General features: G+C 42.1%; 1 protein-coding gene across 1 annotated transcript in view; it reads right to left on the bottom strand.

The window, feature by feature from the left end:
* TLCD4 (TLC domain containing 4) overlaps positions 1-10,313 on the bottom strand; it is a 41,993-nt gene extending 31,680 nt beyond the window's left edge. Inside the window, exons 1-2 of the mRNA XM_032769820.2 lie at positions 10,215-10,313; positions 832-997 (exon numbers count right to left, since the gene is read on the bottom strand). Of these exons, the coding sequence (XP_032625711.1) occupies positions 832-986 (155 nt within the window). The 5' untranslated portion in view covers positions 987-997; positions 10,215-10,313. The remainder of the gene's footprint in view (positions 1-831; positions 998-10,214) is intronic.
* Positions 10,314-21,300: the final 10,987 nt, after the last annotated feature.

Raw genomic sequence — 21,300 nt, 5'->3', positions numbered from 1 at the left:
CTGTGGCTGGGGAAAGGCTGATAAGCCACAGCTGAGGCCATGCCCCAGTCAGGGCACAGCTGGCCCTATAAAACAGCTGTGAGCCAGGAACTCTACATATACATTCTCTCTAGCTCCTTAGAGAAGGACCTGACTGCCTGGGAAGCTGACAAGGGTACCTCGGCTGGAGCAGCGCTGGGGAAGGGCAGCTAGCCCCAGGCTGCAGCGTGAGTTAAGGGCCCACAAGGGTACTAGGGCTGCAGAGGGGCAGCCCAGGAATAGGTAGAGACAGCTGGTCCAACCTCCCTTGCTGATGATGAGTGGTTTATAGACTGCAGTCTGCCCCAGGGAGTGCGGGCTAGATGATGACTGCCAGTAGCCAATGAGACAAGGTGGGGATAAGGGGTTGAGGGTTCCCCTGAAAGGGGAGGCCCAGAAATGGAGGGGTTAGTGCTGAGGGCAGAACCCTGGTATACAAGGGCACCAGGGTCTGGGAGGGACATGGGGGCTGGCGGTAGGCAAGACATCGGCCTGCAGAGGGTGGTCCGGGCTGGAAGAGCTAATTCCTGAGATGACCAGCAGGATGCACCGCGCCAGGGGGACACTGCTCAAAGAAAGAAGACGTATGACATACACATTCCTTCTTTGCACTCCTTAACAAAGCTAGATGTAATACAGCATTTACAGTAAACTGGAGGGAATTTTGCTTAGATCTTCACATAGGTTTTGGGAGATGGGGGTATTGTCATAATTTTTACATCATCAGTTATATGCTGTTATATATTTGGGAGCTTAAAAGTTACTAAATTACTGAATCAATTCATTATTTGTATTTATTTTTAAACACTTTACCTTGAATTCCATTCAATCTTCCTTTTTTGGTTGAGATTATTAAAAGCAGGAGTTATTCTTGTTGATGCCCAAGAACTTAGAACATGGAACAGAAGCTGAAATATGGTAAAACTGGTAACAGCAGTGCCAATAATCAGTTTGTTGAAGGTAGCCATTATTCTTCAGCCTGTTAATTGGAATGGCAGAATTACTGTCTCAGTCCAGACATTGATTAAACTATTTTGTTTAAATAGCTGCAAAAAGAATTTTCAGCCTCCAAAATAGTAATTTAAGTAGAAACAAAAATAAAATTTAGTACTACACAGAATACAATAACCTTCCGATGTAAAACGCTGATATATTAAGTAGCCATTTCAGTTGCTCTATAAAATAGTGAATGTGTTCAGTCTGTACCGGAGGGGAGGGGAGGGGAGGGGAGGAGAGGTGGGGAAGAAGAGCAAACAATTTTTTGGACATTCCTAGATATTTTCTAGACCAGGGGTGGGCAAACTATGGCCCAGGGCTGCATCCAGCCCTTCAGACATTTTAATCCAGCCCTCAAGCTCCCACCAGGGAGTAGGGTCTACGGCTTGCCCCACTCTGACGTTCCAGTCCCTGCATGTGTTGTGGCTCCTGGAAGCAGCAGCATGTCGTCTCCTCCAACTCCTATACATAGGGGCAGCCAGGGGGCTCCACACACCTTTTACCCATGAAAGCTTATGCCCAAATAAACCTGTTAGTCTTTAAGGTGCCACCGGACTCCTTGTTGTTTTTGAGGATACAGACTAACACAGCTACCCACGATACTTGAGTTATGGGACTATTATTTCAGACTTATGAAAAGAATTTCAGCACCATTCTCAGGTATTTAAACATTTCACTTCAATAGAAGTTAGAAGGATTTGCAAAACTAAATTCCCATACACCACATTGAAGAAAAAAACAAAACAATTATCTTCCTGTATCCCACAAATAATCCCACCCTTTCACAAGAGAACCTAAACAAAAAAAAAGACAGGATAATTCATAGTATTTAAAAGATTTAAATACTTTCAAAGGCAATATTCTTAAACTGTCGTAAGAGACCAACGTATGGAAATAGCTTTTAAGTGTATTTTGAGGACCTTAATTCTAATTAAAGCACAACTGCTTAACCAAGATTTTGACTAATATTTCACATATGGTAATAACTGTCTAATAGTCAGCAGCTTTCTCTAGAATGTCCTAGACGTAGAGTCTTTCTATATAGAAAAAGGGGCAAGGAATGCCCATGCCACCTTACCTCCATTCCCCTGGAGCTGGCAATAGCCAATTATTTGCATACACTCCATCTGCAGTCAGTGTGTAGGTGTACGTACACTAACTGGTGGAAGCAGTAGTTGGGCCTGTTTAGTAAATCCGTGGAATACTTTGAGATGTGTGACAGAGCTGTGATCATGTATGAAGAGACCTGTATCTTGCTTCTTCGTGTGAAAACGGGTGCATGTATACCTTCAGTATGAATAATTTCTATGCAGAATTCTGTAGGTTATGTCAACAGCAGAGCATAGTGCTTTTTTTACAAGAGATATTGTCAGCAGTGAGGTGGAATATGAGAGGATTCTTATGATGGTTAAGTAAAGTGCCAGGTTGTTCACCAGCAGGCAACTGCATTGGCACATTCCCTTTTACTTCCAAGGCAAGCATGAAGTGGCTGTGTAGAAACCCTCTCATGTTTTTTTCTTTATTGAAGCATTTGCACTGTAATCGTTCCAGACTGTACATCTGTGCAAGTGAAGAAGTGAAAAATTTCTTTAAAATGATTCACAGGTGGATCCCCTAGAGACTTAGTGAGTGTTATGCACTGCTCTAGGTAAAAAACTAACCAATGGAGACCATTTTGACCTACATCAGAGCAATAGTTTGATTTCATCCAGTCATTAGTGCCTCTCAGTTTAACAGTACAATACAAGGCAGCAGAAGGAAAACTTTGTGGGGAGGGAGAATGCCTTTAAGTTGGGAACCCAAATGACACCAAACTTGGATCACTAGTGATACCCTGCACACCCTGGGACACACCAAATTTTAAAGCAATTGTTTGGATTTTAGAGTGCTTACAGGAGTTGAGCATTAAAGCACATAAAATAGTGAGAAGAGAAGCACTCTAGCCTTTTTTCTGTATTTGTGCATGTGTACTGTAAAAAAAAGTACATTATTAAATATTGTTATCAATTTGGATCACCCAAAGATTTAGTGGGTGCTGTGCACTACCTTGGGTAAATTCAACAGATATTTTGACCCACAGATTGCTAGCTCTGCACAAAAATACCCACCTAGAAACTTTTTGAAAAATGACAATTTTGGGGGCTTATATCTCTACAACCCCTACATCAAGTGACCCCAAATTTGGATCACTATTCTTACTCTGCATCCTCCGAAGACACACCAAAATTCAGAGGAATCCAACTGAACATGTTGATTTTGGAAGACTTCAAAAAGTCAAACTTTATACAGAAATTGTGACACAACCTGCAGCTGCACCACTATAATAAGACTACATCTACACTTCAGACTGGGGTGTGATTCCCATCTTGAGGGCACATATCTGTCCTAACTCTGATCGAGCTAATGCACTAAAAATAGAGTGTAGCCCTAGCTGTGCAAGCAACGGGAGGGGTTACTCACCCGAGAACTTATCTATCCAAGACAGTAGGCACATATTAAGGGTATCTAGCCCATTGTGATGCAGAGGCTACAGAGGTAGCACAGGTCTGTCTCAAAGAGGGGACTCTGATTCCCAGCTTGAAGTGTAGACGTATTCCATGATGTACAAAACAAGTCAAAATGTGAAGGAAATTGGTTCAGTAATTCTGAAGCTCTGAGCTGTTAATTTTAAAGTGGAGTGCCCCAGTGATAGAGAGACTTCCCAATGTTCTAATGCAGTGATCCACACACTTTTTCCATTGTGCCTCTGCCTTGCCCGTAATGGAACCTGTCTGTGCCTCCTCCTTGGGAGCCGTTGTCAGGAGTGGAGCTGCGGCTGGGAGCTGAGGCCAGAGCTACAGCTGCGTCCGCGCCTGGGAGCAGAGCCATGGCAGGGACTGTGGCTAGGAGCAGAACCATGGCTGGGAGCAGGGCCACAGCTGGGGTCAGGAACAGGGCAGTGGCTGAAGCCCAAGCTGTGGCTGGGGGTGGGGGCAGGGCCAGCGCAAAAGTAGGGGCAGAGTGGGGCTGGGTGGTGCTCCATCCCCATCCCCCTGAACATTTTTCCACGTCTCCTAGGGCGGGGGGATGTGCCCCACAGTTTGGGCACCACTGTTCTAATGCATGTTAGCTTTCAGATGACACAAAAATAATCCAATATATTTTAATTCAAATCTGTTGACATATATTTCAAAATATTATGAACCAATTTTCTTCAAACTTAGTTTAGCCTTTATTGGAATAACCTTAACTCAGAGATGCTCTTTCCTATGTGCCACCCTCTATTGTAACAAGCTACTGTACTTGCTGTGGAAGGGAGCACACTTGCACGCAGACAGCACCCCAAAGTATGTAACTTCTCTCAAATGGAAATGGTTCATGAAGTCATTTGTGGGCAAATCAGGTTGTGTGTTTTTGGAGAATGAAAGAATGCATGCATGCATGCATGCAACAGCAACACTGGTTGCCTGTTTATTCTTTTCCAGTGCTGAACAGACCCTTTCATTTGTTTTGTTTAAATGAACTTACACTTGCTGTCATTTCTCTGGAAATTGCACCAGGCCAAGTGGTTGTATAACTAGTACATTAAAAATTGCTCTTAGATAGCACTACTGCTTAAACAATCTGAAACATTTACAGATATTAATGAATTAAGCCTCAGTACTCTGCAAGATTAGTACCATTATCCCCATTTTGCAAATGAAGAAATAGAGGCTCAGAGAAGTTAAGTGCCTGGGATGCACTTTGATCCTGTGGCATAAATGTGGGTCTAATAGTTGAGATGCCTGAAGCCAGATCTTCAACTAGTGTACCTAGGCACAGAGCCTTCAAAGTAAAAGGAGCTGTGACGTTATTGACATGAACTGTGACCGTATAGATCATTGTTGCAAACAAGGTCCTACAGTTGCACCACATCTTGTACAAATGAGGTCAAGTTAGGTGTCTATGAAAAGGCTGTAATTTGCTGGTTATGATTATGCTGTCTGTATGGGCATATTATTTTTGTATTTGAAGTTATGAATACTGGCTATGTACTTGTATCTCAGTTTACTGCAAGAGATGATACCTAAAATGTCTACAAAAGATAAATAGTCTCTAGAAGGAATTCTGCACTTGCCTGCAAGCCCCCTCCCGCCAGTTCTGTAGCATGATTCTCAGAGGTACTGGCCATCCAGAGCGCATGCTGATTTTAATAGAAACCATAGGTAAACACCACCACTGAAAAAAAATCAGGCCACAATAAGTTGCTAAAACATGCACTACATTAAAATTTTGTTTCCCTATGGCTACAATCTGGTTTGTTAAAAAGTCACTAAGCATTTAATTTTGCAAAATTCTCCTCAGACTCACATGATTTTTTTTTAAATGGGCAAGAAATTCCCCTTTCTCCACTCCCATTATTATAGAAAGTAAGTTTTATTCTTGGTCTGGTGAACATTCATGACAATTTTGCCAGACTGAGTGCAAGAGCTAGTTTTAGATAAGCTCTTTCAAAAGACTTTTGTACTTACTGTAATGAAAATCTAGGAGCTAATTTGGAATTCCACTTGAGCAAGATGAAAGCAGTGTTGTATTTTAACTCAAATAAAATAAAGGAGTTGAGCATGTACATAATTTCATAGACAAGCAGAGACAAAGAGCAAATCAACCATAAAAATATTCACGAGTAAAGATTTAACCTTTTAAGTGAAGGGGTTAAGTTAGCCCTAATTGTGTATCTTATTTAATTTAGCAACTTAACTTTTACTAAACATGGCTTTTTAAACACAAACACAAAGGATTAGATTGACAAAGAGGACATAGGTGCTTAAATCCAACATGTAAGTGCAACAGGCATCCACCACTTAGCTGCCATCTAACCCTGTAGGCACTTAAATTTTCACTAGTAAAGTCCACTAAGGGCCTAAATTTCTGTCTGTGCTCATGTGCAAAGCTGCCTAAGTCCTGATGACACCAAGCTACTCAGCACCTAACTCACACCTAAGCCTTGGCAGGATTTACAAATGAGTTGTTCCCCAGCCCATCTGGTAGGCATGCTCAGAACACAATTCCCATGGGAAGGAGACTCTAGAAAAATTCCACCACGATTTCAACAACTTCCACCCCACCATCAGCCTCAGCCTGGACCAATCTACACATGAGGTCCACTTTCTAGACACCACGGTGCAAATAAGTGATGGTCACATTAACATCACCCTATATCGAAAAACTACGACCGCTATGCCTACCTTCATGCCTCCAGCTTCCATCCGGGCACATCACACGATCCATGTTCTACAGCCAAGCACTGAGATACAAACCGCATCTGCTCTAATCCCTCAGACAGGCGACAACACCGACAAACTCCACCAAGCATTCTCAAAACTACAGTACCCGCACAAGAAATTAGGAAACAGATCAACAGAAGCCAGACATTTACCCAGAAGCCTCCTACTGCAAGACAAACCCAAGAAGAAACCAACAGGACTCCACTGGCCATCACATACACCCAGCTAAACCCTCCAATGCATCATCAGGGATCTACAACCATCCTGGACAATGATCCACACTTTCACAGGTCTTGGTGGCAGGGCCAATCCTTGCTCACAGAACAACCTGCCAACCTGAAACGTATTCTTCACCAAGCAACTGCACACCGTCCATAGTAACTCTTAAGCTCAGGACAATCCATGCACAACCTCGATGCCAACTCTGCCACATATCATACACATCCCAGCGACACCCATCACAAGACCTAACCAGATCAGCCACACCATCAGCCGGTTCATTCACCTGCACGTCCACCAATGTAATATTACGCCCATCATATGCCAGCAGCCCCTCTGCTACTGTACATCGGCAAACTGGACCAGTCTCTAAAGAAAAGGATAAATGACACAATTCAGACATATTAGGAATGGCAATATACAAAAACCTGTAGGAGAGCCACTTCAACCTCCTGGCCCACACTAAGCAGACTTAAGGTGGCATCTTGCAGCAAAAAACTTCAGAGACCAACTTCAAAGAGAGACTGCTGAGCTTCAGTTCATCTGCAAATTGACACCATCAGCTCAGGACTAAACAAAGACTATGTGATGGCTTGCCAATTAACAGAACAGTTTCTCCTCCCTTGGTTTCACACCTCAACTGCTAGAACAGGGCCTCATCCTCACCTGATTGAACCACTCGTTATCTCTAGCTGGCTTGCTACATATTATACACGTGCCCCTGGAAATATTCCACTTACATGCATCTGACGAAGTGGATATTCACCCACGAAAGCTCATGCTCCAAAACGTCTGTTAGTCTATAACGTGCCACAGGATTCTCTGCTGCTTTTACAGAACACAACTGACATGCACAAAAGATAAGGAGGCTTAGGTCTCCTATCTAATAGCCCCATGATGATGCTGTTAATGATTCTAAACAGTATGTCATACTATCCTAATTATCTGATGTAATGATTCCACTTAAGAAGGAACAATCAGTTGCGTACATACAAAATGGGAAATGAGAGCCTAGGAAGGAATATGGCAAAAAGGGATCTGGGGGTCATAGTGGATCACAAGGTAATTATGAGTCAACAATGTAACTATTGCAAAAACAAAAAAAAGCAAACATCATTCTGGAATGTATTAATAGAAGTGTTGTAAGCAAGATATGAGAAGTAATTCTTTCACTCTGCTCCACACTGATTAGGCCTCAGCTGGAGTATTGTGTCCACTTCTGGGTGCCAAATTTTAGGAAAGATGTGGACAAATTGGAGAAAGTCCAGAGAAGAGCAACAAAAATGATTAAAGGTCTAGAAAACATGACCTATAAGGGAAGATTGAAAAAAATTGAGTTTGGTTAGTCTGGAGAAGAGAAGACTGAGAGGGGACAGGATAACAGTTTTCAAGTACATAAAAGGTTGTTACAAGGAGGAAGGAGAAAAATTGGAGATTTTTAAGACCAGGTTAGACAAACATCTGTTAAGGATAGTCTAGATAATACTTAGTCCTGCCATGAGTGCAGGGGATTGGACTAGATCAATGGTTCTCAGCCAGGGATACATGTACCCCTGGGGTATGCAGAGGTCTTCCAGGAGGATACATCAACTCATCTAGATATTTATCTAGTTTTACGACAGGTTACATAGAAAGCACTAGTGAAGTCAGTACAAACTAAAATTTCATAGAGACAATGACTTGTTTATACTGCTTTATATACTATACACTGAAATGTAAGTATATTTATATTCCTATTGATTAATAATAATATAGTAAAAATGAGAAAGTAAGCAATTTTTTGTAATAGCATGCTGTGACACTTGTATTTTTATATCTGATTTTGTAAGCAAGTAGTTTTTAAGTGAGGTGAAACTTGGGGGTATGCAAGACAAATCAGAAATCTCCAGAAAGAGATACAGTAGTCTGAAAAGGTTGAGAGCCACTGGACTACATGACCTCTCGAGGTCCCTTCAAGTTCTATGATTCTATGAACATTTTATTTTATAAACTGTCTTGCTTCAATCATCATAATAGCTAGACATGTGACAACAGAGTGGACAAAAATTTTCAACAAAACTTTTTTTTTCCTCTGAGAAACGCAGATTTGGATCGACAAACATTTCTCGAATTCACATTGAATTCATCAAATTGTTTTGAGTAAAAAACACTGAAAAAGCTAAATGCTTTGCATCAACATTTTTGAAACAAAATGTTTCACTTTTCTAATTTGAAATTATTTTTCCTTTCAAAAATTTGATTCAATTAAAAAAAACTCTAAACTAAACATTTCATTTTGAGTCAAACTAAACATTTGTAGTAAACAAAGTCTGACATTTTCAGTTCTGCTGCTGAACCAGAAAAAAGCAAACAAAACAAAAAGTTATTTGCATACCTCTAAATTATAAATACAGATTGTCCACAGCAGAAGCAGCCCCCTTCCTATTATATCTCCTAATGACAACTTGTATTCAAATAGACAACTAAAATGCTTAAACAAAACCAATCTGTTTTTTACCCTGCTCTGAAACTGCAGAGATTAGTCATATTCCCCTCCCAAAACCAAACTGCAAGGTGAATTACATGTTGCAATATTGCTTACCAAAAAAGCTTATTTCCTCAAACCTTTCAGATACATCAAGAGTCTTTAGCAGAAAAGAGATAAAGAGAAAAAGTGGAAAAAAAACTTGATTGTGGTACTGAGAATTTTAAAATCAATAACTTAAAAAAAAAAAAAGACACAAACAAAACAAACCAACATGTGGATACTGTTATTCAGGAACAGAAGTTTCTAAAACCACAAACATTAATAAAAACAATTTCCTGAAATTTCAGTTTCAGAGTATTAGGTGGCTGGAGGAGAAGGGAGAAGAAGGGAAATCAATTACACCTAATTTTTAATTTGTTGAGATGCAAACATTTATTTGCAATGTTCAGCAATCAAACATTGCTATACTACCTAGCAGAGGAAAGCCAGATTGTAAACATATTAGAAATAAAAACCATGTAATTACTAGTGTTATTTTTTGTCCAAGAGGACAGATATTCAGACAAACCAAAATTGAACATTATATTAGCATTTACAAAATTCAGTTTAAATAACAGTCTAAGATATTATACGTAGGGGAATAAGGACATCGGATTTTAAAACAGTATTTTAAATCTGAAAGTGTCCCTTTAAAAGCATTAGTTTATTCAGTGCAGCATTTCAGAGAAGCTGGACCAGTTTCACAGCATTATAGCGGTAGCATATCGTAGAGACAAGACTTGATACAATTTGACAGCAACCCTGCTGGTCTAGTGGGCAAAAACTGGAGCTGCAGTACCAGCTGCCTGCCCCGATTCCAGCTTTCATTTCCCCTCTCCCCGCTGGACTATGCAACCTCCCCTCCCCCGCGCCACCATTCCCACTGACCCGCTCCCTCCCGGGGCTCCACAACCGCCCCGCTTTCCCGTTAACCCTCTCCCTGCTGGGGCAGAACCCCCGCCCCGTTCACCACACCAGACCCTCTGATACACTGCCACGACCGCTTGCTCCCGGCTGGCGGGGGAGGGGATTAATGGGAACCTGCCCGCCGCCCGTCCCTCACACGACGCGCCTGGAGCTGGGATGCGCAGCCCGCCCGGAGCTGGACTCCCGGCCGCTCCCCATTCCCCCGACCCGGAGTGCCTGCCCCGCCCCCGTCCCAGGCGGCCGGGCCGTTTCCCTGTGGAAGGCTGCGGGCACTGCCCCACCCGAGCCCCGCGCACCCTTACCTGGGCTGGGAGGCCAGACGGGGGCTAGTGTGGCTGCAGCTCCTCCCCCATCCCTGCCGGCGCTGCGGGGAGAGCCCTTCGCTGCCTGCCACCCAGGATGCTCCGGGGGCAGCGGGTGGCGGCAGCTCCGAGGGCTGCTGCGACAAGCCACTCACTGCCGGATCGGGTTACGGCAGCCTCGGCCTTAAAGGGGCCGAGCCTCCGCCACCTGCGAGGGAAGCTGCTGCCCGTTAGTGCCAGGGCTGGGTGCGCTGGGGTGGAGCTAGCGGTCTCGGCGCGCACAGTGTGGGGATGGGGTTCCGGGCAGGTAGACGCAGGGCCGGCGCTACTATTTAGGCAGCCTAGGCAATCGCCTAGGGGCCAAGATTATTGGGTGGGGGGCGGCATTTTACCGGAGGGGCGGCAGGCGGCTCCAGTGGAGCTGCCGCAGTCATGCCTGCGGATGCTCGGCTGCTCCCGCGGCTCTGGTGGACCTCCTGCAGGCATGCCTGCCGCAGCTCCACCCGAGCCACGGACCAAGGGACCCTCCGCAGTTCCTGCAGCAGCTCCACCCGAGCCGCGGGATCAGCGCGTGGGGCGGCGAAATGGCAATGCCCTTAGGGCGTGAGAAACCCTGGCGCGGGTCCCGGGTAGACGGCTCAAGCGCCCCCTCTCCTCCCGGTGGAGATGGGATTCAGGGCTTGGGGGGGGGAGTTGGGGAGACTTCCTCCTCGCCCACACGCAGAGCCCCATGGTGCTAGGATGTAAGGAGGCCTTTTCCAGTTGGCTCCCAGCCGCCACTGTTCTGAGATTTCGAGACCCTAGGCACGAAGTAACGAATGTTTGGTTCTAAGGGCTGTTTACGAGATACTAACGGGGTGTGTGGGAGTGACTAGGTCAGCACAAGAGTTAACGTTTGAGATTTTGAATGCAAAGCTGTCAAAGACACCTGAAGTTATAGGTTCCACAGAAAACACAATTTAGTATCTTCAGTGCAGGACATAAAGTATATATGTGTATATATATATACACAAACACACACATTTTCTGAAGTCTCAATTGTACCATTGCACTAAAATAAATGCAAAAAGCTATCTAAAGAGACACAAAGATCAAAATAAATGTAATCTACAAGAAACATGTAATAGAGGGAAAATATGCACAGCTCAAAATATGTGCCTATCCAGATCTCAACTCCTGCATTTGGTTATTTACTGTACCTAGGAATACAGGAATTAACATAGTGGATCAGACCAGCAATCTGCAGGGGAGGGATAGCTCAGTGGTTTGAGCATTGGTCTGCTTAAACCCAGCGTTGAGAGTTCAATCTTTGAGGGGGCCATTTGGGGAACTGGGGTAAAAATCTGGGGATTAGTCCTGCTTTGAGCAGGGGGTTGGACTAGATGACCTCCTCAGGTCCCTTCTAACCCTCATATTCTGTGATTCCATCTAGTTCAGTATCATGTCTTTGTCACTAATACCAGAGAGAAACACAACAATAGACAGTTATAAAATAATCTGCCCAAAGTTTCTTCCTTAACCCACATCAGTGTAGAAATAAATGCACCATGGATGCATTCCACCTACAGCTATGTTAGTATAGAAATAATTCTGACTAAAAGAGTCAGATCTACACATAGATTTCTTACAGTTTAGGGGCAGAAGGCAACATTATATCATTTAGTCTGACATACATTGTGTGTGAGTTACCAACAGAATTTGGCCCACTATACTTTTCAATATGCAGTTTATATAGTTGAATATTCCTATTGTCTAGAAGAAATCATTTGTTGATTTTATTGTCTGAGGTCTAGATGTACATTCATGCACTCCTCAATACAGTGTGCAAAATACCACAAAACATAAAGAGCCATCTCATCCAAAGGAAACGGGGGCATTGGCAATATTACCCTTGGACTTTCTCCACAAGGACCACAGGAATAGAAGTTGTTGCATTTTAGGGCCAATCCTGCAGTACTTACTCAGATAAAATTATAGCTGAAGTCAAACAGAATGCCAAATGAGTAAATATATAGGTCCCAACCCTGCAGTTTTACAGTAGAACCTCAGAGTTACGAACACCTCGGGAATGGAGGTTGTTCGTGACTCTGAAATGTTCATAACTCTGAACAAAACATTATGGTTGTTCTTTCGAAAGTTTACAGCTGAACATTGACTTAATACAGCTTTGAAACTGTACTATGCTGAGGGAAAATGCTGCTTCCCCTTTATTTATTTATTTTTAGTAGTTTACGTTTAACATAGTACTGTATTGTATTTGCTTTTTTTTTTTTGGTCTCTACTGCTGCCTGATTGTGTGCTTCCGGTTCCAAATGAGGTGTGTGGTTGACTGGTCGGTTCGTAACTCTGGTGTTGGAAACTCTGAGCTTCTACTGTAATACTCAAATTAGAACAGAGAAAAAGCAATGGAAACAATTGCAAGCACATAGGTTTGTTTTGTGTGAAGTATGGAAATTCCATTTCACTAAAGATTTTGAGATTTTTTAAATTTGGCTTCATTTCAAATTGGAACAAAAAACTCAAAAATTTTGAAATGGTCCACAAAGGAAATTAAAAAAAATTGTTCCATATCAGTTGAAATATTTCATTTTGACTTTAACTTTTTAATGTCATAATATAATATAATATATAAAATAATACAAAATAAAAAATTCAAAACAAAAAGTTGGTTAAAAATTAAAAATCAAAATGTTTTATTCCAAAAATATTCCATCTAGTTTAGAAATCCAAAGGAAGATGTAAATATTCATAAAGAAATATTTTGTAATAAAAAGATGTAAATAATAGATTGTTATATACTAAATAGAGCTGGTCAGAAAAACTCAACTGAAAATACAGTTCTGTCAAAATGGAAACGTTTCACAAAACCATACTGATTTTGCAGCAATTTCATTAAAGAGAAAAAATGTGGAGGAAAGGTCTGACAACATCCCATTTCAACATAGTTGGAATGGAGCATTTTGATTTTTCATTTTGAAACTATTTTCAATTTTTTTATTTTGTATTAAATTTAAAATTTAAGAAGTCAAAATCCAAACAAAACCATTTTGTCAAAATTAAACATTCTGATCTAAACAACTTTTTTAAAATTTTTCTTTCATGGAGAATTATGAATTTTTCAGGTTTTTTTCCTATTCAAAATGAAGCTAAAATTCAAAATCCTTTGCAAAATAGAATTTCCATTGTCTGCACAGTTCTAGTACTATGAATATATTTTGTAATAAAAACACAATTTAATCACTCCCTTTAAACACACACACACACACACACAAAACATTCAGGGTATCCCACCCTAAAGAGACATTTAGATAGTGCCAGATTCATCAAAAGAGTTTGGAGAATAGCCATTGCCTTTAATAAAGTAATTTGCAGGGTCTTGTAGCCTCATTCTGACCCTTGTCATAAATGCTGGTATTCACAATCATGATGATTAGTGGTCCCAAAATACTTATCCTGGAATTAGCTAATGTGTGTGATAAGACACAGGGTGGCTGAGCTACTGGAAGATGCCATGTTGCTGCTTCCACAGATCTCATTATGTCTGTTTTTGTGCCCTTGTGCTATACACTGCATAATTAAGGCCTGGTCTACACTACGCATTTAAACTGATTTTAGCAGCGTTAAACCGATTTAACACTGCACCCGTCCACACAACGAGGCCCATTATATCAATATAAAGGGCTCTTTAAACCGGTTTCTGTACTCCTCCCCAACAAGAGGAGTAGCGCTGAAATCGGTATTGCCATGTCGGATTAGGGTTAGTGTGGCCGCAAATCAATGGTATTGGCCTCCAGGCGGTATCCCACAGTGCACCATTGTGACTGCTCTGGACAGCAATCTGAACTCGGATGCACTGGCCAGGTAGACAGGCAAAGCCCCGCAACTTGTGAATTTATTTCCTGTTGCCAGCGTGGGCTGTGTCGCCGGGTTGGCGATTGCCGTCCCAAATCCAAAGAGCTCCAGCATTGGGCCGATTGGGAGATACTGGATCCTGATCACTGTATGGAGACAAAACTGTTCTATCACAGCTCGCTTACAGAAGACGAAATGAGAAAGATTTGGTAGAATTCGGCGTTGATTAGACAGAGCCACAGCTCAGTGCTGTGTGACAAGCATAACGGAAAGCCAAAGATTCAAATGGATGCTCATGGAGGGAGGACGCGGTACTGAGGACCCAGCTATCCCACAGTCCTCGCAGTCTCTGCAAAGCATTTGCACTTTGGCTGGTCCCAGTGCCTGTAGGTCAAACAATGTCGGGGTGTTTCAGGAGTATATGTACGTCCCATTTACCCCCTCTTCCCGTGAAGAACGGCCGGGAAAATGAGTTTTGTCTGACCTTTGTCATCAATGTCACCTATGTCTCTCGGCATGTTCCTGCTTACGATGGTACGACGCAGGTGCAGCAAGCGATACAGTCCTCTATTCCCTCCGGTGGCAGATGGTACAAATATGACTACTATCGATTGTCATCATCAGCCATTGAGTGCTCTGGTGGCCTCAGGTGAGTGGCGGGTGGGCACTGTGGTAATGGAATAGAACTCCCGGTCATATCCAGTAGATGGTACAGAATGGCTGGTACATCCTCAATAGTAACTGGGGGCTGAGTTCCATAGCCCCCACCGGCCCCCTTTCATGTCTAAGAAAGATTTTGTACTGCCTGACTATCATAGCAACGGAGATCATGGGCTCCTCTCCCCACACCATTTATGTCCTGCTGGACTATCATAGCAGCTGGAAGCTGTCTCCCTCTCTTTATCTCACTAAAAAGTCAGCGTTTCTATTCTATGCATCTTATACTCATCACACAATGGGACACTGCCTGGTAGCAGAAGGTTGAGGAGAAGGAACAACAGGTGGGGTTGTGGCAGGGCCCTCCGTGAATGTGCAGCTCATCATTTCTGCGGGTTTGTCACGAGAGGCTGTGCTCTCTGGTTCTCTCTGATACACTGAATTCTCTAGTACAACTTGCCATATTCTAGGCAGGATGACTCATTTTTAGATAAACCATAAAGGAGAGATTGACTCAGGGAGTCATTCCCCATTTTTGTCTTTGCGCCCCCAGCCCTCAGCTAGGCCAGCAAGGAGCACCCATGACAGCAGCAGACAGTAACAGAATGACTGATAATAGTCATCTCATGCCATTTGCAAATGGCACAAGCAGACAGTACAGAACGACTGTTAACCATCTCTGCTACCTTGCAAGGCAATAATGTGATTGGCTCGTAGCCTGCAGTATTCGCCTTGTCAGTGGCATCCAGCACACATACGGTGACAGTGACAAAAGGCAAAATGAGCTCCATGGTTGCAATGCTATGGCATCTGTCAGGGCAATCCAGGGAAAAAGGGCATGAAATGATTGTCTGCCGTTGCTTTCATGGAGGAAGGAATGAGTGACGACATTTACCCAGAATCACCCGCGACACTGTTTTTTCACCATCATGCATTGGGATCTCAACTCAGAATTCCAATGGGTGGGGGAGACTGCAGGAACTGTGGGATAGCTACGGGATAGCTACCCACAGTGCAATGCTCCGGAAATCAACGGTACATGGACGCACACAGCCGAATTAATGTGCTTAGTGTGGCCACGTGCACTCGACTTTATACAATCTGTTTTACAAAACCAGTTTATGTAAAATCAGAATAATCCCGTAGTGTAGACATATCCTAAGATCATTTTTTAAGTTATCACTCTTTATTAAGGGATATGTACGTAAAATCTTGTTCTTTCCTCCCTCCATATTCCCTACTCTTATGTCGCTTTGTGTGCTCTTCCCTCAGACTGTGTGACATAGGTAAATCAGAAACCTCACACTCCACTTTCCCTATTCCTCCTCTTTATACAGTACCATTAGTCTCAAGACAGAAAACAAGCTATTTTCCTCTTTTACAGGCCCACCTTTACAGGCATTAAAGAGGCAAAACAACCATTGAAGTCTGTATGAGTTTTACCTGAGTAAGGACTGCATGATGGAATCATGAAGTACTTCCAGGAAGAAACACACTACAGAAGTGCTAAGATAATTTTTTCTTCACTATTCCAACAGAGAGCAGCCCATCTACATTACTCAGCAGAAGACCACCAAACCCTCAACATTTCCTTCACCATACTCCTGCCCCTCCTCAAAGCTGTGAAGGCTGCCTTCTTTCTAGATAAAGAACTGGTCTTCAGAATTCTGGAAGGCTTTGAAGTGACAGTTAAGACTGTAACTGTCATTGTCAGATCTGAAAGCTATTCAGATTGTCTGTGGGCCCTACGTCACTAAGGAGAAGGCTTTCCAGATCAGGTTTCTACCTCCTGGAAGTTGTAGACTGTCAGGATAGCCATAGTCCTGTCATTCAGGAGTTACAGACCTAGAATACAGCAAGTGCATGAGAGATTGGACTTAATTCCAGCCTCTAGATCCTTCTCCCAGCTGAATGTGATTTTCAGTGTGGCACTACATATGTTAAACATTTGAGCCAAATTCTACTCTCATATGATCACCTGCAATTCCCATTAAAGACAGTGGGGAAGATTTGGCCATTAGTGGAAAACCATTCTATGCATTTGCAGTACACATTTTTCAAAGCTTTGTTATTTCAGAACCAAAATTCTTCATCTCTGAGACACTGCTCCTCAGTGAGGTTTTAAATCCATATCAAGTTTGCTGTGTTAAAAAGTAGGGCATTTGTGAGTCATTCAACTGCATTTGAAAATGGTTCCAGTCATGAAAAAATCTTTTTTCGTGTTCATCTTACTGAGAAACAATCTAACAGAATTTTACCCAGCTTTCCACACAACATGCAAAATCACTTTTGGTCCAAGAACAAGAATGAGAAGTTTCATTCTAGAGAGAATTTTTTCAATAAAACTATAATAATAAAAAACAAAGGCTTATAATGAGTGGGGTGCTATAGTTCACAGGGTCCAAATTTGTTGTCTGATTAAGTAGAGTTCCTGGATCTCATTGTCAGGAACAGGAACCACTTCCCAAAAATCAGTAGGACATGCAGGCAAAAATTTCATGAGGATGGAAAAGCACAGAAAAGGTTGAACCCGAGTCTCCCGTCACAATGGTGTGGATCTGAAGTACCTCCAATGAAGCCAATGGAGTTACACTGGTGTAAGTGAAAAGAGAACCACACTCATAGTTTGGAAGCTGCTTAGGCCCCCAGTGGAGTCCAGTCATAAATCTCTGGCTGGTAACTGTGGGCAGCTAATATCACAGTGGCAGCTGATGCAGATAAACAAAGGGACAAAGGAAGAAGAGATGGCATGGGAAGGAGCTGAATTTGATATTGGTTGTAAATCCCATGTTGGTGGAGGCAGGAGAGGGAAGGAGGAGAAGAAAAAAAAGGGGGAGGTCTTAAAAAAAGACTTCTGTAGAAAAAAATCCAACCTCTATGCCTTTTTTATATGGCTCATATGCTTGTGAAAGACTCCCAGTTAATGGTTGCCAAACTTCTTCTCTCCCCCAAAAGTCTAATTCTCCAGTTCCATAGACCTGAATGCTTCATGACATGATCCCATTCTGTGCTCTACCAAGTCTGACTTTAGGCTACAAGGTCTGTAGAATATTAATCTTTTGTTTTTAGCACAGTTCACCTAGACCAGTGGCTCTCAAGCTTTCCAGACTACTGTCCCTGTTTCAGAAGTCTGATTTGTCTCGCATATCCCCAAACTACGTGCTTACAAAATAAGATTTAAAAATACAAAAGTGTCACAGCACACTCTTACTGGAAAACTACTTACTTTCTCATTTTTACTGTATAATTATCAAATAAATCATTTAGAATATAAATATTGTACTTACATTTCAGTGTATAGAGCAGTATAAACAAGTCATTGTCTGTATGAAATTTGCTTGTACTGACTTTGCTAGTGTTTTTTCATGTAGCCTGGTGTAAAACTGGGCAAATATTTAGATGAGCTGATGTACCCCTGGGAGTACGCAGTGGTCTTCCAGGAAACATGTACCCCTGGTTGAGAACCACTCATGTAGACAATGTATATGTATGGTGCTACACAGTAATACAATAAGCATTTCAGTGTCCAGAGAAGCTACACCATTCATGACTTTGTTCCTTCTTCACTGCATTTTCTCCCCTCCCCTCCCTTGATTTCTCATTTTTGATCAGACAAGTAGAACTCTCCTGTGCTTCTGCCACCTCCCATTGCCTGAAATCATGGTATCAATGCTTCCTGTCAGTAAGTGACCAAAAGTGCTGTTTCTGGCAAGATGTACTCTTGGTCCCTAACCTTTTTCTCTGTCTCAGTGTCACCCCTTCATAGACTCACAGACTCATAGATTTTAAGACCAGAAGGGATAATTATGGTAATCTAGTCTGACATCCTGCAGGCCACAGAACTTCACCCATCAACTCCTGCAACAGGCCCTTTGGCTGAGTTACTGAAATCCTCAAATCTTGATGTAAATACTTGAAGTTACAGAGAATCCACCATTTACTCTAGTTCAAATCAGCAAGTGACCAATGCCACATGCTGCAGAAGAAGGCAAAAAAAACCCCAGGATCTCTGCCAATCTGTTCTGGGAGGAAATTTATTCCTGACCCCAAATATGGCAACCAGTTACACCCTGAACATGTGGGCAAGACCCACCAGGCAAACACCTGGGAACTCAGAGTTGTCCCCCTCTAGTGTGCCCTTGCCAGGCATTGGAAATATTTTCCAATAGCAGTAATAGCAATCTTAAAACAAGTTAGGTTTTTTGCCCCCACTACTCCCCTTGAAAAGCTGTTCCAGAACTTCACTCCTCTGATGGTCTCATTTCAAGTCTAAACTTATTGATGGCCCGTTTATATCCATGTGTTCTTGTGTCAGCATTAGTGCTTACTTAAGTAACTCCTCTCTCACCCTGGTGTTTATCCCTCTGATATATTTATAGAGGGCAATTGTATCCTCATCCTTTGTTTGTTAGGCCAAGCTCCTTAAGTCTCCTCTCATAAGGTAGATTTTCCATTCCTCTGATCATCCTAGTAGTAGACCTTCTCTGTACCCGGTCTTGTTTGAATTCAACTTTCTAAAACATGGGAAACCAGAATTGCACACAGTATTCCAGATGAGGTCTCATCGGTGCTTTGTATAATGGTAAAAACACTTTCCTATCTCTACTGGAAATGCTTTGCCTGATGCATCCTAGGACTGCATTAGCCATGGCTGCATCACATTCGTGGCTTATAATCATCCTGTGATTTACCAATACATCCAGGCCTTTCTCTTCCTCTATTGCTTCCAACTGATTATCCCCAGCTTATAGCAAAAATACTTGTTAGTCCCTAAGTGCATGACCTTTGTACTACTAAATTTCAGCCCATTTTTATTACTCCAGTTTTTAATGTAGTCCAAATGTCTTTGTATGATATTCCAGTCCTCCTCCATACTGGCAATGCCTCCCAACTTTGTATCATCCACAAATTTTATTAGCACATTCCCACTGTTTGTGCCAAGGTCATTAATGAAAATGTTAAATAACATTGGTCCCAAGACTGATCCTTGAGGAACTCCACTAATAACCTCCCTTCAGCCAGGCAGTTCACCTTTCAGCATGACCCATAGTAGTCTCTCCTTTAACCAGCTCTATATCCACCTTGTGATTCTTATATTAATTCCTATCTTCTCCAACTTAACTAATAATTTATAATGGAACTATATCAAATGCTTTACTGAAATCCAGGTGGATTAGATCTACTGCATTTCCGTTGTCTAGAAAATCAGTTAGCTCCTCATACAAAGAGATCAGGCTGATCTGGCATGATCTACCTTTTGTAAAACCATGCTGTATTTTATTCCAATTACCATTTACCTTTGTGTCTTTAATTACTCTTCTTTCACAATTTGTTCTAAGACCTTACATACAACTAAGATGAAACTAATGGACCTGTAGTTTCCCAGATCACTTTTTTTCTCCTTTCTTAAATACATCTCTACCTTGATATAACATGAGTTCTGATATAATGTGGTAAAGCAGTGCTCTGGGAGGGGAGGGGCTGCACACTCCGGTGGATCAAAGCAAGCTCGATATAACATGGTTTCACCTATAACACGGTAAGATTTTTTGGCTAGCAAGGACAGCGTTCTATCGAGGTAGAGGTGTATATTTTATTCACAATTCTCCAGTCATAGAGTACACCCTCTGAGTTTACGGTTCATTAAAAATCCTTGCTATTAGGCATGCAATTTCATGTGCCAGTTCCTTTAATATTCTTGGATGGAGATTCTCTGGGCCCCCAGTTTGGTCCCATTAACCTGTCTGAGTTTGGCTTCCATCTTGGATATGGTCATTTCTACTTCATATCCTTATTCCTATTAGCCACCCTGCCATTTGCCCCAAGCTCCTCATTACCCTCATTGAAAACTGAGGCAAAGTATTCATTTAGGTGTTGGGCTATACCTAGGTTATCTTTAATATCTATACCATCCTCAGTTTTAGCAGCTCCACTTCTTTCCTTGTTTTCTTTTTATTTATATGGCTAAAGAACCTTTTACTAGTAATTTTAATTTCCTTTGCAAGGTCCAATTTTGCTTCGGTTTTGGCAGTTCTCACTTTTTTCCTACACTTTCTGACCTCTAAGAGATGGCGTTCCTTACTGATCCATCCCTTCTTTCATTCCTTGTAGGTTTTATGCTTTCTCTTAATGACCTGTTTGAGATGCTTGTTCAGCTTGCAGTTTAGTTTGCAACCCTGCCCTACAAATTTTTTCCTCTTGTTTGGGATAGGGTCTTCAGCTAGCTTCTGCAACTTTGACTTGAAAGTAATTCCAAGCTTCCTCCATATGAAGATTCTTGACTTCTTCAGTCCAGTCTACTTCCCTAATACCCTTAATATTTTCAAGTTTGCCCTTTTGAAATCAAGGAACCTAATTGCAGACCCTTTTTGTTTATCCTTCCATTCAGTTTATTCTGAATTAACTCATGATCATTCAAACCAAGATTGTTCTCTACAACTAGTTCTTCTACAAGGTCCTTGTTACTTTACCAATACTACACCCAAAATGACATCACCTTTTGTTGGTTTGGTGCCTATTTGGTAAAGAAATGAGTTTGCTACAATATCTGAGCCCTACCATTATTAGTAGCACTTTT

The sequence above is a fragment of the Chelonoidis abingdonii genome, chromosome 7, assembly GCF_003597395.2.
Source record: "Chelonoidis abingdonii isolate Lonesome George chromosome 7, CheloAbing_2.0, whole genome shotgun sequence".
Lineage (NCBI taxonomy): Eukaryota > Metazoa > Chordata > Testudines > Testudinidae > Chelonoidis > Chelonoidis abingdonii.
The sequence above is the reverse complement of the archived record's forward strand: the minus strand, read 5'-3'. Positions and strand labels throughout refer to the sequence as shown.